A 20055-nucleotide genomic window follows, 5' to 3' on the forward strand; every position below is an offset into this window, starting at 1 on the left:
GCTGTAAATCGTCTTAAGTTGCCCTTAACTGGTAACATAGTCTTCCAAACTTATAAATAAAAATAATATTGTGCATTCTGCCGTAAAACTACGACAATACTGCTGTTCTTATTTAACTGTTTCTCTACGAAGAACCACCAGAAGAGCCACTTAACATCTTAAAATTTGATAGAATGGCGTTCATCTGGCAGAATAGTTTTCGCTATGTGCATAATACTACATGGCACTTAAGTTCCAAAATTGAAGATGCTATGCTGAGAACACCACACAATGCTGCTCAGGCACTAAAGAACCTATTGTGTGAAGGAAAAAATTTAATTTGGTGCTTAGTTTGTGGCCACTGAATTGTGCGTCAGAGATGGAGTACAATGTCTTTCCCTAGCAGCTTATCACTTCCTGGTAGAAGTTAACGTGGGAGGTGGCGCTATATTAGTGCATACAACTTCTTAGCCGAGGAGTCGGGGTTATAGAACTGTTCAGAGCTCCAGCTAACACCACTTACGTACTTACAGGAAAGAACGGAAAAACAGCTGATCGCTCATTCTATCAACCCGTTTGCTGTCCGTAGTAGGCGAAATAAGTATCACTTTTCGTAAGTTACACAACTAGGGTATATTCTCAGCTCCCATTCACTATTTCGTTCACTGTATCTAGGCATTTGTAGACGGAGCATTTGTTTCTACCAATGATTTGAAGCTAGGCGACACTTCAAAATATTCTAGTGAAGTGCCCACAGAAACTGAAGCATAATGTGCGTGGTCACACTAGATATTTCGAACTAATCTTTCTGTTGTACAACATGGAAAAATTTTGAATGTGGTTCCCTTGTTTCACTGCCTGCTTGAAAGGAAATAGTGGCGTCAAGAGCAGTATAAAGCATAAATACACTACCTCAGAAAAGTTTTCGTGGAAAATCAGCGTTCTTCTCTCCCTGAAATCTGAGCTAAAGCAATTAATCTATTAGAGAAGCTCATGACCTGAAGCCATCTAAGCGTCCTCCATATAATTCTTCTGGGATACCTAATTGGCGTACTTCGCGATGATGCCTCGTACGAGTTACTCTTTCATACCTAATGTATTGTAGATCCCTCGAATAAAGTGCCTAGTAGTCGGAATAAACGACAGGTCACACCAATCTACAAGAAGAGTGGCAGAAGTCATTCGCATGACCACCGTTCAGTATCATTCACATCCATTTGTTGTAGAATATTAAAACATATCCTGAGCTCAAACGCAATGAGGCATTTCGGACAGGACCCCACGCCAAACAGCATGGATACCGAAAAAATCAGTAGTAAAGTCGTATGACACCCAACTTTCTTTTTATTCTCACATGACATCCGGAAAGCCATGGATCAATGCCATCAGGAAGCTAGTGTTTCTCGATTTCCGAAAAGCGTTCGACGCAGTACCACATCTACACTAATGATCCAATGTACGTTGGTGGAGTGAAGATAAATCTGTCTGGATTGAGAATTTTTCGTAGGGAAGACACAGCATGTTAGCCTGGACGCAGAAGTAACTTTGGCTGTGTCCCCAGGTAAGGGTTTAGGGACCCTTCGTGTCAGTGCCGTTTCTATCATTAGGCAAGACTAGGCGGCCGCCTAGGGCCGACAAAATTTTAATGACGCCAAGGGGTGGAAATACTAATTTCAAATCAAATAGCCAACAAACTGAGCAAAGGAGGAAAAACGGACTATAGGAAAATTGACACCAAATTGTTTTCAGAAAACTAAGGAATAATTTGATCGGTTTTTGCTTACTTCGACGAAACTACACACATTGCATCTACCCACCTCAAACCTATAGCAGCCGCTACTGAGTACGAAACGGAAATCAGAGCCACTACCTTAAGACAACCACTAATTCCCTCACCGGAATTCGAATTTGGACGCGTCTCAGGCGAGTGATAAGAAGACAATCGCTTAGGCCATTGCTAGTAATAAAAACTGTAAAACTCGATAAAAATGCAGTTATTTAATCGCAACAAACTGGATGCTGAGAAGATCAGGGCTATTCTTAATTATAAAACTATTTGAAACAGGATCGAAGTAAGGGTATCCAGATGACCTAGTCTGATGCTTCCCAGTGTTTCCATTCAATGCAGTATAATTTACGAATTCTTCATTCGTACCAGAGAAGTCCCACAATTTGTCCATATCCCTGCAATCAAATAAAATAGGTAATTGATGACAAATTTGGATGCACTGGTATTCAGTTGGTCTAGTTTAAAATGCTCACCACCTTGATTTCAATTATTTCGAGAGATTTCAAAACTGAGAACAAAAGATAAGAAATGAAGGATATTTGTTGTCGGTTTTAAGGCAATTGCGGGCAAAACATGGAAACAGAAGACTCTCCAGACGAGGACGGCAGGTCGCTTTCATTTAATTATTAAAAATATAATAGATGGGCATTGATGTGCCGTTGGATGGTGGTGAACGAGGGGGAGACACGTGGTAATAAAAAGGGGGCGTCATATTTGTCAGTAGGTGGCAAAACACGTAGCTATGTCCCTGTTCTTGTTAATGTTGTATATTAATAACCTCAGACTTTCCGCAGATGAAGTCACCTATAATACTGTAATGTCTGAAATCTTAAATGGTGATGTCTGAAGCTTTCTCCAAAATGGTGCAAAGATCTGAAACTGGTTTAATGTTCAAAACGTAGAATTGTGCACGTCACAAAGAGAAAGTATTTGACGACAGTATGAGTCGGTTGGAATCAAATGGTTCAAACGGCTGTAAGCACTATGGGACCTAAAAACCTTCCTAACCTAAGTACATCACACACATCCATGCCAGAGGCAGGATTCGAACCTACGACCGTAGCAGCAGCAGCAGCAGCAGCAGCGCGGTTCCGGGCTGAAGCGCCTGGAATCAGTAAATTCGTACAAATACCTGGTTGCAGATCTATATAGAGATGCGGAATGAAATGGTCAGTCTGTCTTAGGTAAATCAGGGGATACTTAGGTTTATCACTAGAATAACAGGGAAATGCAGTCACTCTACAAAGGAGATCGCTTGTCACCCGTGCGACCCAACCTAAAATATTGCTTAAGTGTGTGGGACCCGTTCCAAGGAAGACTAAGGGGCACTTACACGTATGCTGAAGAAACTGAACTGGCAGACACCAAAATATACTCAAACTATCCCAAGAAAGCTTTCTTGCCGGGTGACAAGAACTGCTTCTCCAAGAGTGTTCTAAAACCCCTCGCACAATAAGGGACAAAATCAAATTACACGCGCACAAATGCATTTAAAGTCATTCTTTCCGCGCTCTATGCGTGAATGGAAAAGTAGAAAGAAAGCCCTAATAACCAGTACAATGCGTCGTAGCCTCTGCCATGCACTTAAGCGGATTGCGGGGTACAGATGTATATAGGCTAACATTAGCAACCAATGTGACAATGTTCGTGCAACACCGAAACCTTCAAAGCGATGTATTGTTTTTACTAGAGAAAATAAATTTCATCTTCCCTGCTTCCTACAGTCGGCAATACGCAGGCGCAGCACTGCTGTTCTATAGGAAATTGGTATGTTTTTTTTTTTTTTTAATTTCGCCGGTCGCTATGAGCAGCAATATATATCATGGTGACATACGTGGCTGAAGTGGCAGTGCATACAAATGTTTCGTTTAGTCTCTCCCCTGTACTGTGTGAACAATAACGTTAAAATATTAAAATGGTTTAAAATGTGGGCAATGTTGTTCAGAGCTAATGTTGGCAAAAAGCTCTGTAGTTATACTCTAGGAAGAATGTAAGGAAATATGGAATAGGGCATTTTTTTTTTTTTTTTCCGCCAACTGCTTTTGGCGACTTAAAGCTGTCTAGCACTTAACAGAGGAGTTCTGAACTTCTTCCATCCAGAAACGTCAGATTTCGTGTAGTCCTCAGTAAAGCAGGTCAGTTTCACTTCAATTTCAGGTTAACAGCTGTATTTTGAGTATTGGCCCAAGCTGAAAGAGCTATGCGTCAGAACATGGTATTGACCTGTAGTCGTTAACCTTGTAAAAACAGTACTCGAAAGACAGGCTGCCAGTGGCACCAACGTATCAAGAAGTTCGCGCCAAAACAAAAGGCAAAGCGCGTAGCTGCTAGCAAGCGTAACGAAGACAAGCGGGCAGTCGGACTAGGCGCCTAATGGAACTGTCAGTGAAAGTCGTCCTCATTGCGTGCGGAATGGGCGGTGGGAAAGCGTGCACGCATTTAACAAAGACAGCTGCAGTTTCCATACCGTTCCCCAGGAATAATCAGTTTTTGCCTCAGTAAGAAAGATCACTTACATGGGTGGTGCGCGTCTGCATCAGGTTAATAAAAAGTGCATTTGGGAATACCTGAATGAACTTAATATGCATTTGTGCTAACACGCTTTTAGTAAAACGAACTGCTATGAGGGAGTAGTGTCCAAAATGTTTCTCTGAAGGTTACTGTCACGCGAAATGAAATTCGTGCTTGCGTAAGGCAAAACCTTCGTAGGGTAATGTCACACAACTAAAATCGTAACGCGCATAGGCCTCCGTAACGGAGGGCAAGATGGGCACTACCCCACTCCCACCACCCTCCCCTCTAGAATCTAGAGTTTTTAATAATTACAGAATCTACTTATAACAGGTATACATTGGGTATCTAAAAATGATCTAGGATAAGAGGTTTCTCGACACCAGTAAATTTAGTTATCTGGCCATGATAAGTCTTGAAACAAATTGATTACATAAAACTGTAAATCTATTGCACACACCCTCCCCTTCCCCTGACAAATTTTTGAGGGTGCTCATAAAGATCACATATTTGAACACTAGTGGTTCTAAAAGTTGTTCTGAGAGAGATGGTAAACATTCAGGCATGATAAGGAATGATCATTCACAGCAAAAACAGCAGCAAACACGGGCTCTATAAGCATGTCAAGAGTTATCAGCACTTTATGCAAGAGATGGAAAAGTGCTCACAGCTCTTACGGTATGCAGTTCAGAACCCCTGTTTACATACTTTTCGTCCATGCTAACACATCTCAAAACATGGAAAATCAAGGAGCTTGCAGTGAGAGAGATTTGACAGGGTGGTGGTGGTGGTGGTGGTGGTGGTAGTGGTAATTTGAATTCTTTGCTTCGAATGGTAGTTGCCGTCACGTTCCTGAATATTGACCCTTCTACGACATCCTGTATAAAAAGTGACTCGGCCATTTGTGCAGAACATACAAAAGAGAAACATGAATTGTAAAACGCCGTTCTTGTAGGGTTCGAATTAGGGCTGTTCAGGAAAGTATGGCATAAATTTACATTTAATTTTAGGTAGTGAGAAACTCATTTCAAGACAAAGGAATTTACCCTGTTTCGTGAAATCTAGAGTGAAAGCCGACAAAAGAATAAAATGGTAAATCCGTCGTTCTTTCACTGAATTATCAACGTGTTTCCGAGATCGGACTAATCACAGCTAAGTATCTTCCAAGGCCTCAGGCTCACAGCTGTCATACAGGAAATACTTAAGATTAAGACACTCTGGCACAACTTCTCATGGTTACGCTAGCACAAGAAACTTTGCAGTTTTTTCATAAAACTGTCAGAGCAAGCTGCCCCGCACACCACCGCCGGACAGCAAGAAATTGAAAAACCTGCTGCAGTTCTTTTTGATGTATTCGTTGGGCACACGAAGCACATAAAATGATCAGGGTTACTGTTATTAAATCGAGGATTTTGTTTCAAATGCTTAAACTTGGAGCAAGAAGTAATAGTCCATAAATACATGTAATGATTTACTTTTCTATTTAATGTTCAAATAACCTTAAGTCTTAAGACTGTCCCTCAAATATCCATTGTTGCTACTCATTGGTAGGTGGCAGGTTACCTGCCAATATAATTTGGCTTCAGAAAAACTTTTGTTATAAAGTAACTGGTTTATTGCGTAATAGTTGTCAACATTGTTAATATAGATTTAAAATGGTTTTTATGTTAGTGTAACACCAAATTAATTTTATTTTTCAGTTCTTGGGAAATACAGAGGTAGATCAGCCCAAGGGCATTACTGTAGTGAAAGAGAGCATACGGAAGCTGAAATTTTGCCAGCAGCTTAGGAAAGCTGAAGGCAACAAAACTCCTAAAGTTGAACTGACTATCAGCATTGATGGTGTAGCCATACAGACACCAAAAACTAAGGTAATAAGTAGAAACTATTGTTGGATAGCTAAAGGAAGACTCACATATTAGTAGTAGTATACATTGATCTAAAATATTTAAAGATTAAAAAAATCTCGGTTGTGTACACATTTTACACGTGAAAAATATAATTGATTCCATATTTTTAGAGGAATTATGATACGGAACAGGCAAGAAATGTTGAATTTAGCAGCGGGACTATGTACCGGTACGTAAGTTGTTTCTGAAGTCTTCAGCCAGATGTCTTTCCTTGTTTCTGTGCAGAAGTTAGTGGTCCTGAGAATGTTAGCGCTAACAATATCATTTTTTGCTTTCAGAGGTGCTGCTTGATTTTAGTGTAGATCTGGTCATGGCTTCTAGCAGACAGTGTAAGATTACTGAAAAATCTGCTTCAGTTTCTCAAACATTGCTCAACACGAAAGTTGACCGATACTTTGTCACCTTAGGTAGACAGAATTGCTGGCCAGTAAACGTAAACCTCCTTAAACGCAAATGGTTAACTTGCGCGGAAATCGGAGTAATTTTATGCTAAATTCTGGGGCTAGGTTCTTATTCACATACTAAATTTAAAATAATAGTTTAGAATTTTCACCAAAATAACCATTATCTTCCTGAAACGCATTTTAGTGCAAAATTTGTACAATCAAAAAATTAACACGGAAACACACAATGCACGAAAATCATTTTCATAAACTCTTCATGCTAAATAGCTTCTAGAGCATCTACATCGGAGGAATTTGATCGTGCTACAATCGGTTTCGTTTCCGTGACGGATTTCCTTGCGTGTAAATCCTAGAGATCTGAAATGTTCTCGCTAGGCGCTTGCATTAAATTGTCACTATTTGACATATTTGTCAGTTGCGTAAATACTCTTTGCCAGTCAATAATAAAACTGGTTACATTTAAAGGAAAGTTAAAATTCTCTCTAAACTACTTCTCCTTACTCTTCAGGATCTCGTTAAAGTTTTCACCGCAGAATCGCTCAGTCTAAAGGACTCGGCTATTTTGTTAGTTCTCATCATTCTAACAGGCTGAACATCCTTGTCTACTTCTTGCTTATTATTCTCACTGAAAATTATCAAATCTTCGTTACTTAAATTCTCGGAATGAGCGTTTATGAAGTCGCGCACACATCTTCACCAGTTAAGTCTGCCATATCTCTAGTTGTAACGGTGATCACTTAATCCTTTGGTCTTGATGCAGCATCGAGCCACAGCTCCCTCCATATACTACCGCCATATTTCCGACTGATATCGGACCATGCGTGTCTCATAACGCCAGCGGCCATCTTTCATATTAAATGTCACCAGAAAATCGTGATGGCGAGTTAGTCACTCTAATCTTCCTTTTGAGATTCTATAAATTATTTGCAAATAGTTCTCTCTACATTCAATGAGTACTACCTGGTTCATGGGTTGCAGGCTAGATTCAGTGTTCGGCGGCAGAAACAGAACTTACGTGTTTTCGCTGGAGTCAGTAATAGAAAGTTGGTGGGAACATCAAGGATAACATAATAAAGGAGAAAAATTAAAGATTTTTCCTTAGAGGTGTTGAAACCCCCCCTTAGTTCATCAAAGGAAGTAACTAAAATTCATCAAACATTTATTTAATCTCCAGTGACTTCCCAGCTGCCTCTTCTGACAACTAGGTAGTGTCCTAAGACTCAAAGTACTGCATCATAAGATTTTAGTTCACAATCCCACATTTGCTCTGGAAAGAATGGTCATCAGAAACTGGCAGCCTTAAATCATGAGTGTTTGTTCTTAAACAGAAATAAATGCACTAATAGGCATTAGTTTCGTAAACAAGCTCGTCTCATTAAGGTCCAAAACGTGTTTCGCAGTACAGCCTCTGTCATTTGCTTTAAACTTCTTTTCAAATTACTCAGTCATCTACTGCAGCTGCCTCTCTATTCCGATGTTACGAAAGCCAAACTGATGCTGCAAGTGATCAAACTGATCTGAGCTGGCAGAGGAAGGTGCTGAATTGCCCTCTTACTTCTTTAAACATATGTACAAGGTATTACCTTTAGCCTGAATAGCAGCTCCATCGAAGGTATGCACTGTAGGTTCTAGTGCCCTGTCCATTGGCTTAGCATATATCTATTCTTTCAATCACATTTGCGGGAGATAAGATCACACTTCCGTTAGTTGATGACTGAGCAGTTTTAGAATAGGTTCCACATTGTCATGGATAGTCCTCACAGTGGATTCAGTAAGCACCGAAGCAGGCTGAATATCTAGTGATCCAAAACTTGTAAGCTCATTTCTACTGAACAAGACCTACGCAGACACTTCTTTCCCTCAGCACACACCATTCCTATTAGCTGACACTTTACACAACATGTTAACTGCTCCACTAGCCTTAAGGGACATGTCGACACGAGAGGTTTTGTATGGAGAAGCACTGAAGCATTACTGCTTCCATGTTCTGTTAATAACTGGTAGCATTTGACTTAGAACCAAAATGGCATGGGACACATCAGTCAAGTGTTTGGGTGGAGATTTGTCCGCTTTAATTTTCTGTATGGTAGATACAGGCCATCTGTCCTTAGTGTCATTTAATGAAGTCTTCGTCATGGTGTGTTCTTCCGTGAAGTTTTTATTACTAATAACTAATGTTGAAAATCAAAAGGAATAGAGGGTCATACAGTTCTTTTTTTTTTTACATATTATAGTATAAAGTGTAATACATACTAATCATGATCTTTGAACTGTAGATCACAATAACACTCTGCAGAAGATTTAAATCAAATATTAGGTGTTAATTGTTGCATAATGAATGAATCTAATAACTTAGTAATTGTTGTAATTTGGTTGCTAACATAAGTTCCTACTGATCTGTAAAACTGATGGTTTCATCATTCTAAATTTTATTTTTAAGGTAATAATGCATCAGTATCCTCTCCATCGCATATCATATTGTGCAGATGATAAAGGAGAGAAAAAGTTCTTCAGTTTCATAGCCAAAGAAGCAGATTCTGAAACGCATAACTGCTTTGTGTTTGTCAGTGACAAACTGGTAAGTTTGCTGTAAAACCATTTTCTACGCATAAACTTCTTTAAAATAACACAAATCATAGTAATAATGGAATGTTAGATGATGTTAGTGTACATGCTAAATCATGGAGGGAAGGCAATTAAGAAAATGATTGTTGGGGTAGAGGGAGGGAATCGAATGAAGTATTGGCCATTAATACAGTAACCTACTTTTCAGTTGTACAGTGGGTACAAAGTGGACATCTTACAATTCTAGCAGATTTCAAGTTAGAAATCTCTCGCCTTTCTTGAATGCTTTTTAAACTGTACTTATTAGTACTTGATCATTCTCTAAGGGATCAATCATGTTGTTCAGTCTTGAATTCAAAAAGGCTATTTTACGTAAGTGTTATACTTGCTGATACCTTACAGTTTAAAGATCAAACAAAAGCACAGAAAATAGACACACAAAATGTCACAAAGGTTGATACTGACACATTTCTTCATACTAATGTTGTGAAGAGACAATATAACAATAGTTGACAGTTCAGATTGTAAAGTGTTCCAGGAAAGAGCAGTTAAGACATAGGATGGTGTCCTAAAAACCATGAGCATTCTTTTTACCATAACCTCAAGTTATTTAACAAAAATACTTAGTGGGCCATATGTTACAGGATGTTGGATTCTACTTTTGCTGTGCTGTACCTTTTATATATTTAGTTTTCAGTGGTCTCCCGTGACATTAAACTGGCTCTGGCTACAGTTAAATCCCCGGGCTGTAGTCCACTATGTCTGTCAGCTTAATGTTTCAAAGTATACAATCCCTTCCATAAATGTAGTTTCCCAGTATCCCACCAATAATTCATAACTAGCCATTGTCTAAACTTCATATAATGTTCTTAAACACCTGAGTTCCTTGAAACTTCCTGGCAGATTAAAACTGTGTGCCCGACTGAGACTCTAACTCGGGACCTTTGCCTTTCGTGAGCAAGTTTGGAAGGTAGGAGACAAGGTACTGGCAGAAGTAAAGCTGTGAGTACCGGACGTGAGTCATGCTTCGGTAGCTCAGTTGGTAGAGCACTTGCCCGCGAAAGGAAAAGGTCCCGAGTTCACGTCTCGGTCGGGCAGTTTTAATCTGCCAGGAAGCTTCATATCAGCGCACTCTCCGCTGCAGAGTGAAAATCTCAACCTGAGTTCCTTGTTTCCCATAAGATTAGATATGGTTGCATAGGAGTTAATAAACTATTCAGTTGTAGGTTACTACGATTTAAATTGTATGAAGTGCTGAACTTCATGTTGTATACCAAGAAATGATGGCCAGCTTGCTTCCTTCATGAACCATTCTTTTACTTAGCAGCCCATTAAAGTGATATTCACATAAGGCAGCAATTGGTGACAACTTAGTAACAAGGGACGTTGTATAACTTGATCTGACAGCTAAAGGTATAATTTGGCCACAACTCTTTATAGTGTACACTTTAGATTGCATGTAGGACATAATGTTGATTTTAATGTTCATGTAGCTATTTAGTGTTCAGTATAACTAAGCAAACACCTCATTAAAAATCGGTAACTATAGCTTCCTGAGTACATGAATGTAGAGGAAGTCAGAAGCAGGAAATGTCCCTAGTGTAAAGTCAGATTTGCCAGTTACCAGTGGTGAGATGACACTGAGTGTTACAGGATATGTAGCAGGGACAGAACACACTAGCAGTGCGGTAAAGTATGTACCCCTCCATGCAGAATGAATCACGTATCTGCTTCCTGTCACCATTCCAGCATTCAAGACTTCTAGCTACATCTCGTGATCTGTATCGTTTCTTCTTGCCCTATTTGTTCCAGGAGTTGCAAATATTCTGAAAGCATTAATGAATTTAAAGCCCCATTCTTTCAGTTCATGAACTATATAGTGGCCAGTTCAAATTGTTCTGCCTCTCCATATCTCAAGCGATAATGAAAGCTCATTCTTTGAATGCTAAACATACCTAATAATGTATCGTAGCCTACCATTTATTGTCCATATTGCATGGGCAGCCATTACTGGCAGCTGTTGCCTTGTATTAGGCAAAGGTCCCGAGTTAGTCTCGGTCCGGCACACAGTTTTAATCCGCCAGGAAGTTGCATATCAGCACACACTCTGCTGCAGAGTGAAAATCTCCTTCTCCTTGTATTATAGTTCTGTTTTCAATTTACTTAAAGAATTTCCTGGATCATTAACAGTAAACTCCTCCAGGGGACTCACCTCTTCAGCAGGTTTGTGCTTTTTGGAAAAGTGTTCAGCACTTTCAGTAGCAGAACAGTCTAAACTGTTTTTCGTTTATTTTTTCTTTCTTAGTTTCTGTTCTCCTGTCCTTCCTCTATTTCCGCATTCGAGGCTGCTCTTCTTCCCTGTGCACTCCTGAAGGCAAGCTCATGTCACACACATAACTGGGGACTGGGTAACATGTAATTCCCAGCGATAGATTGACAGGTAGGGGTTGCACATATCCTGATACAGGCAGGACGAGGGATGGGTGATAGCATGAACTGCTACCTTCGCAAATTGCCAATTGATCCCTCTGTTTACACCTCATGTCACTCCTCCCATACACCTAACAATCACCTAAGGTGGATGAGCCCCATTCTGAGGAGGCGGCCCCCAGTTGGAAGGAGCATGCTGTCAGATGCAGATCATGGGGATTTTCTCACAATGAGCCAATAATAATATTTAGTCAACATCTACTAAATGAGAACAGAATAAGGCTACAAATTCAAACCCTCGCTGCAGCACCACAGTTAATCGTGCTTCCACGCACTGAAGAAGGAAAAGTCTTTGCCACAGTAAATCTGTTTATTGTTCAGAAAGCTGTTGTTGCTGTTGCTGGCCCTGTGAAATCCTGCTCAATTTACACAATGGCACTTTGCTTTTCGACACTACTTCTGATTCTCAAGCACAACCACTACTTTCAGCTTTGCTCCGCACATCTCTGCCCAAACTCTTTGCCTTTACATATGTCTGCTTGTCTGTATATGTGCGGATGGATATGTGCGTACGAGGGTATACCCGTCCTTTTCCCCCTAAGGTAAGTCTTTCCACTCCCAGGATTGTTTTTAGATATATTTTTCCCATGTATGTTTCCCTGATGAAACCAGGCTATGAAGTTATCTTAGTCAGGCCATACATGCAGAGCCTGTTACTGGTGTCCCCATTAAGATGATACTCAAATGTCCTGTCTACATCTGGCCAAACGTGTATCATGTGGTAGGGATGTGGTAGGGATGTTCTTGGGGAGATAGTCTGCCTCTGTCTCCCCGCTGCAATGATAACTGTGCTGCCGCCTTCAGAGATTGTCTCGTGTATCTCAATGAGAGGGTTGTCAGACATCCTGGTGAAGGAAAAAGTGCCTTACCTGGTCGCTTGCAAGTTTTTGGTTAGTCAGAAATCCCTGCATATCTGGCACTTGCAGTACTGTTCTTGCCACCTCTTGCTCCACTAAGGACATTGTCACACAGATGTGCGACCTTAAACACCGCAGTTACAAAATTGCCCAGTGTCATGGTAGCATCCCCATCTCCTCCAGCTGTGCAACAAGCAACCAGGCTTCTGCCTCACAGGATGAAATCACCTGCTACATGACCTGCTGGCCGAAAAGGACAGAAGGAATACTCCTGTGAAGACATGTTAAGTCGGTCCAGTCAACAGAGATCTGATTCTTCCTTCGCGGACTTGGAAATCCTCTAAACAGTTTCCCCACATCATCCTCACCGATATGAGCTCCATGTCACCAGTGCACACTGCGAACTGTTTTTCTGCCCTGGACCTCACAAACTGACAGGAGGAGAATGCCAATATCTCTGTCAATTTCATGGAGCAGGATCCTGAAGTCTTTGCACCCTCCAGTAGGGACTCTTTGAAGGCTGGCACTTGGCAGCTGCCAAGATGTCATGCCCCCTTTTTATTCCCCCTCCTCCTCTTTCCTTATCACAACTCTCCTGTAATGGAATGTTCACGGCCTTCGATCCAAGAAACAGGACTTATGGCTGCTCTTAGAATCTCTGCACTCGGTTGTGCTCTGCCTCCAGGAAAGAAAATTGCGTCCTCATGACAGTTACAAACTCTGGCATTTCTTTCTGGTCTGCTCTGACCTTCCTTGCCTCCCCCACCCCACAACACCCCACCCCACCCCACCCCACCCCACCCTGAGGGCACAATTCAGTTGCATGGAGATCTGTGCTGCTTATCAGAGATGATGATTAGTCAACCCATCTCCCTGACGACCTGGCTTCAAACTGTTGCAGTCTGCATTTTCCTTTCTCAGTTGACCCTGTCCCTTTGTACCCTTTACATCCCCCTTTGATGTTCTCCCAGAATGTGTCAGAGGTGCTGTCTTCCTTGACCTTCTAAATCAACTTGACCTCATCTGGCTTAACACAGGAGCACCCACGTTCCTTTAAGACTCCCCACACTTACTCCCATTTGAATCTCTTGTAATGAACTGCCCAGCTTGCCGATCATCTTCATTGGTCTGTTCTCTCCAACACAAACTCGAGCAACACATTTTTTTATGTGCTACCAAATTGCAGACTTCTACCGCACCCACGTACATGCCCAAATGGCAGCTTTCTAAGGCTGACAGGAGGCTTCATTCCTCCCTGGTTACCTTTGACAAACAATATTTCCCCAGTTGTGATGACAAGGTATAATCTTAAACATTATCCTTACTGCTGCAGAACATTCCATTCCTCTCTTCGTTTTTACCCCGCTGTGTCCCGGTCCTTTCATGGACTGAGGCATGCCGCAGTACAATTTACATGTGGAGGTGTGCTCTTCGCATTTTCAGCTGTCATGATACGGCAAATTGCATTCGTTACAGTTGCGTGCAGTGTCGTCACATTCTGTAGGATAGCTAAAAGCTGGGTGGATTTCCTGTACTAGTTCTTTTAATAGTTGCACACCCTCTTCAGTCATGTGTGCCAACCTTAGACGGCTCTCTGGGACAAAGGTCCATTCCCCAATTTTCAGCCTGACTGTAGCAGATGTTACAGTGACCCTACAGCTGTCTCACAGCTTCAGCCACTATTTTGTGACTATTTAGAGCTCCACCCACTGTCACCCTGCCTTTCTCCATCGGAAATGAGTGGAAAAGGCTGGGGTGATACCTTTCCTTCTCTTAGAATTCTGAGTGTTACAATGCCACCTTTACTATAAGGGAGCTAGATCATGCTCTCAATTCATCCTGATCCTCCACCCCCAGGGCTGGACGATGTCAACATTCGGATGTCGCAGAACCTTTTTCCTATGGGCAAGCACTTTCTTCTTTATACATACAATTGCATCTGGAGAGAGGGCTCATTCCCAGACTCTGGTGTGAAGCCCCTGTTATGCACACACCTAAACCCAGCAAGGACACACTTTCCTCCTAGTTATTGCCCCCACCCCATATGTCTCACCAGCTGTGTTTGAAAGGTGATTGAATATATTATCCATGCCATGCTGGTATAGTGGCTAGTCTTGAAATTTACTAAGCACTGTGCAGTGTGGATTTCGTGCGGGCTGTTCTGCAGTTGACCATCTTGTCACTTTGTCAATCCATGTCATGAATGGTTTTCTGTGGAAATAAGACTGTGGCCATGTTTCTCAATTTGGAGAAATCCTAAGACACCTGCTGAAGGACTGGTATCCACCGTACACTCTACACATTGGGCTTCCGTGGCCACATGCCCTGTTTCCTTCAGGAATTTTTAACAGATATGTTTTCAAGGTACATGTTGGTTCTGCCTTACCAAAAACATTTATCCATGAAAATAGTTTGCCCCAGGGTTATGTCCTGGGCATCCAACCCTATTATGGCCTGTCTCCTGCTCGGCATCTCCAGCTCCCTTTTCGTTAATTTTGCCATCTATTGCAGTTCTACAAGGACTTGTCTCCTCGATCAGCGTCTTTAGCAATGTCTTGATAGTGTTTGTTCATGGAGCATTGGCAATGGCTTTTGCTTTTCCACTGACAAGACTGTATGACTTTCTGGCAGTGAAGTTGGTATCTTCTAGTCTTTACCTCCTCGCCTGTCACTCTCCTGTTCGTTGACACCACAATTCCTGGGGCTCATGCTCGATTGGAAAATTTCTTGGTTGTGCTGTGTCTCTTACCTGGCTGCCTGACATACACAATCCCTCAGTGTCCTGTGTGTCCTCGAAGGTGCTTTCTGGGGTGCAGATTGAGCCACCCTCCTCTGTTTGTATCAGTCCCTTGTCTGTTTGAAACTAGACTATGGGTGTTTAGTTTATGCATCTGCATGTCGGTCGCTCTTACACCTTCTCAATACTATCCACCATTACAGCAAGAGTTTCGCCACTGGCACCTTTAACACTACCCCAGTTGAGTCTGTATGCTGAGGCTGCTTAACTAGTTGTCATTCTGCTATGACTTTCTCCTCAGCAGATAATGCTGTTAGTCTGCCATGCCTGGTCACCCATCCTATGTTGTCTCCTTAGAGGACTCCTTAGATTGCTAGTATGGGGTGTGTCCCTCTTCTGTTGCTTCCCAGAGTTCACTTTTGGCTATTGATCTGGCAGCTTAACTTCATGCTACCTGCCACTTCCCTGATGAGTGTGAACCCTTCACCATCTTACCTTAGCTTTGTGCAGTGGCCTGTCTTTGCCTTGGCCTTAATTTCCTTCCTGAAGACACTACTCCAGCATTAATTTTTCTCTGTAAGTTTCACAATCGTTGCACGGAACTTTGTGATAGTACCTTTGTGTATGCTGATGGCTCTCATGGCCCTTGGTGTCAGGTTTACATTCATCACTGACACCAACAATTTTTGGTATTGGCTTCTGGAACATTACAGTTCTGTCATCTGCTCACACTCTATTCCATTCAGACTCAGTGTACTGTATACCATTTATCCCTTTGTGCAACTGGTCCAGGAAAGCTGTCACTCACTCTTGACAGAGCCACTGTGATGTTTGTCAGTTCCTGGTTAAATCAGTCTGATGGGAAACGAGGTGGCTGCAGCTTCAGTCCTTGTACCTTCACCCCTCTCTCTTCCATTCCCTCTGATCTCTGTGTTGCCATCTGTCAGCAGGTGGTGTTACTTTGGCTTCACAACTGGTCCTCCCTTCATGGGAACAAGCTCTAGGGAATTCGGCCTCTCCTAGTGGCTTGAATGACCTCCTCCCAGCCCTCACTGTGGGTAGGTAATTTTAGCTAGGTAGTGTATCAGGTGCGGTCATTTTAGCAACCACCATTTAAGTGGTGCTCCCCCACCACTTTCTATTCCCCCACCACTTTGTGCTCACTTCCCTCAACCTCTGATGGTTCACCATCTCCTGAAAAATATTTTTTTAACCATTTAAGTTTCCATTTATGTTTGCCATCTGAGTTATCTGCTGTTTTAGTGAGCGATGTGTAGGCTGTCAACCATGTTTTACTTTTTACCCATCATAGCAATATGGCGAAAGACATTTAATCTACAGCTTATTTTACTGACCTTTGTCAAAGTCTGTGTTTTTAGCTATCATTGCTTCTGTCATTTGGGCTTAACATGTTGTTTCTAACTCATTTTTCTTCCTTGTGTTCTACTGTTCTGACAGGGTTGCATATGACCTTAGTTGTTTGTATCCCAAAACAATAAACAGCTGACAGCATTTACATCTATGAGTGAAATAACTTGAAAAACTGCAAACAGAAAATTACCTATTCTTTGTTCTTAGACTGAACATTGCTGTAAACTTTTGAAATTTCTGGTATTAACGTAAACTTCCTGCTGACTAACTGAACATGCAACATTCACTTTTCATATTGTTGCCAACAATAGGCCATGACATCTTTCTCGTTTTGTCAGCTCATGTTAATTTCTTTAGCTGCTACCTGATTTAAAGTTTAATAACATTACTTAATTCACAATTCCGATTAGCACAGTTACGTGCCTGAAAAAGATGCTTATAGGAGTATCTTGTATCAACTTAACGGAAAAATTTGTTGGAGCATTGTAAAATTTCTTTACTCAAGAAATACTGGTATCATACTCGGATTAAAAAGTCAAAGTAAATAAGTGGATTTTAACATTCATCCAGTATGTTAAAGATATCCTTACTGGTTGTAGCAGTCTGTCAGATTCATTTCCATGAAGGCATTAAAAATGATCTTTGTCTCAAAGTTGACATTCATGTGATAAATGAGGTAGTGTTCTCATTGTCATGAATTACCTCTTGTTAACTATTTTAACAAAGTGATATTTTCTTGCATTTGTAGATAAATGACTGACGTACCACATCTGAGACATACTAATTGTAAGTAAGCAGACAGCTTAAAAGAAAAGTTTCATGAGTAATGCATAGACTCATAAAGACAACCCAATGTTACAGGCAGAAGAAATCACACTGACTATTGGGCAAGCCTTTGACTTAGCCTACCGAAGGTTTTTAGAGACATCAGGGAAAGATTTGGAAGTGCAGCGTAGGCTTGTGTTGTTAACACAAAGAAACTGCAAGTTGGAAAAAGAAGTCTCTGTTCTTCGGCAGAGGTTAAATGATATTGCACAAATTAAAGGCCAGGTGAGTTTCTTACTGTTTAATCTGTGAACTATATGTGCAGTGTCCAGTTAAATGAAGCTTGATCTAAAGTGGTCTGATAGAAAATGAGGGAGAAACGAATTCAGTGTTACCCTGCAGTCACTGTTGAATGGGAAGTAAAATTAGATCTACTTGAGCTTCTAGTAGTGATACATTTCAACTTGGGAAATGCATAGAAAATTCATGTTCAGATGTTTACGTTCCATAGACCTTACTGCAGAAAACTGTAGATGCAAGGAAACAGTGCAATGTACTAGCTACTAAAAAGATGCTTGTAAAGCAACTGCAGTAGTGCACTAAGGTAAACTAAACTGCTGCTGAAAATGATTTTTCGAGGAAAGTATGGTAAAACTGTTAAGGTGCCATGTACTGACTTTGGGTGGTTGGCTGCCACTGCTGTAATTCTCTCCATAAAATGTACAAATTATTGTAATATAGTGAACATTTTTCGTACATGATCTTGACGTATTGTGCCCAAATTCTCTTCTAGAGAATCATATTCATCAAATGGTGTACTTCCAATAAATTTACCAACCAAAATACTCATTTCATAGTTCTATGTACAGTTAGAGGTATATTGTCGTAGTGAGTGCTAAAGACATCTTTTTTTTTTTTCCTGCCCATTGTTAATGGGTTTAATATCACTGAATCACTAAAGGGCTCCAGTATGCTGCTTCCAGTAACACACATAAAAATCAACTCTTCAGGTGTCAGTATTATAAGTCTTTTTATAGGCCCAAAATAATGAGGAACCTGTTAGTGAAACTGTATTGCCTTAGTTTTTACATAGTTCTGAAACTGTCCTTGGTTTATAAGCATTAAAAATTGCAAGTTTTTCAGAGTGATGTTGAGGAATACATGGTGAAGAATGGAATAAGTGACTTACTTACAGTAAACCATTCCAACAGTAGCTCAAGTTCAGCAAGCTCACCCACACCTGAAATGTCACAAGTGGAAGTTCTAGCATCTGTACAAAGCACTGACAACAAAGTAAGTTGTAGTACATAAGTCATTTTTTCTTCAAAAAATGTCGGTCAAATGGAGGCTGTCATTAATGTTGTTAACTGACTAAACATGACATTCCTTCTTAAAATACAGCTTAAAACTATTTAATGAAGCTGGTTGTAAACAAAATTGATAATTTGCAGTCTTGCACTAGGTGTGATGTTTGACATTTCACCTTGTAATGTCATATGCACATCACTGGCACCTGGTATATTATAAGGTAGTTTCCAGTGATGGCTAGAAGATAATTCACCTAAATAAACTTTTAAGTGGTGGCCTTTCGCTTTCTTCCCTTAAGTTTTGTTTAGTTTGTCAACTGCTTAATTGTTCATTTAATTAATTATTAAATGGACTTCGCTAAGAGGAAATTTGAATACTTTACTAACTTAAAGAAATAAATTAAATTCTGAGCAGTTTTATGCAGCCAAAATAGTTGGACAGGAAAAAATAATTAGCATCGTAGTGTTGAGTAATTGACTGGTTTAAACTTGGTAAACAGAAATGTTATTACTGCTTTTCTGCTGCAGTTACTACTGCATCCTTTGACAAAATTAACTTCTCTGTATCGATGAAGTGTTGAATTCCTCAACTCATCGCTAAAAGTGTGGAACTGGAGCAGTTGTATAAGGTTCCTAAATTTCTCTTCAGGTGAATTAATTGTAACCTCACTCATTTCAGGTGTAGCCACACAGGGAATGGTAGCCCATACATATTACACCCCAGAAAAGACTTGCAGTAAATTATTATACAAATTTTTGCAATGAAATGCCTTTTAAAGTTAGTACAAGTAAATAATTAGTAAAAATAGTAAGCTAATGATTTATATTTGTGCATTCAGAAAAATGTCTTGAAGTTTCCTCACTAATGTTAAAAATTGGCAGAAGTGTGCTGTTTCCCATGAAAAAGGAAGGAAATTATAATGTTTGGAAGTGCAATTAAAAAGTATTTGCTAATAAGACAAACTAAGGATAGCTTCTGTGTTAAAGTAGTAAGAAAGCAATAAACTTTGGGGATGTTACAAAAACTGGCTAAATGCCTTAGTTGTATGGAGTTTTGCAAAAACTTCAGTTTATAGAGTATTGAAGACTGCAGATGATAAAAATGACAGAGCTGGAAAATTGTTGAATTATGGCAAATTTTTATTTCCTTTTAAGGAGAACGGTGCTTTGCTGAACTTCAGCTCTAGTTCAAGTAATGGATTCAGCAGCACTCCTCAGTTACCATCAGCAAGTTCACTACAGCCACCACCAGTACCACCAAGGGCTTTCGAAGCTCCAAAACCATCATTTGGAGACGACTTCATGAGGTAAAATTTTTTCCTTTGTAATGAAATTTTTGCAAATGCACTAAGTTTTCCACTTACTGGAAA

General features: G+C 40.5%; 1 protein-coding gene across 4 annotated transcripts in view; it reads left to right on the forward strand.

The window, feature by feature from the left end:
* Positions 1–20055, forward strand: part of LOC124555733 (PTB domain-containing engulfment adapter protein 1-like) — a 154248-nt gene that overhangs the window by 129888 nt on the left and 4305 nt on the right. For all 4 annotated transcript variants that reach the window (XM_047129757.1, XM_047129756.1, XM_047129755.1 and 1 more), the window contains exons 4-8: positions 5980–6150; positions 9034–9171; positions 17475–17663; positions 18522–18671; positions 19841–19992. In XM_047129757.1, coding sequence (XP_046985713.1) covers positions 5980–6150; positions 9034–9171; positions 17475–17663; positions 18522–18671; positions 19841–19992 — 800 coding nt within the window. The remainder of the gene's footprint in view (positions 1–5979; positions 6151–9033; positions 9172–17474; positions 17664–18521; positions 18672–19840; positions 19993–20055) is intronic.

Source organism: Schistocerca americana, chromosome X (assembly GCF_021461395.2).
Source record: "Schistocerca americana isolate TAMUIC-IGC-003095 chromosome X, iqSchAmer2.1, whole genome shotgun sequence".
Classification (NCBI taxonomy): Eukaryota; Metazoa; Arthropoda; class Insecta; order Orthoptera; family Acrididae; genus Schistocerca; species Schistocerca americana.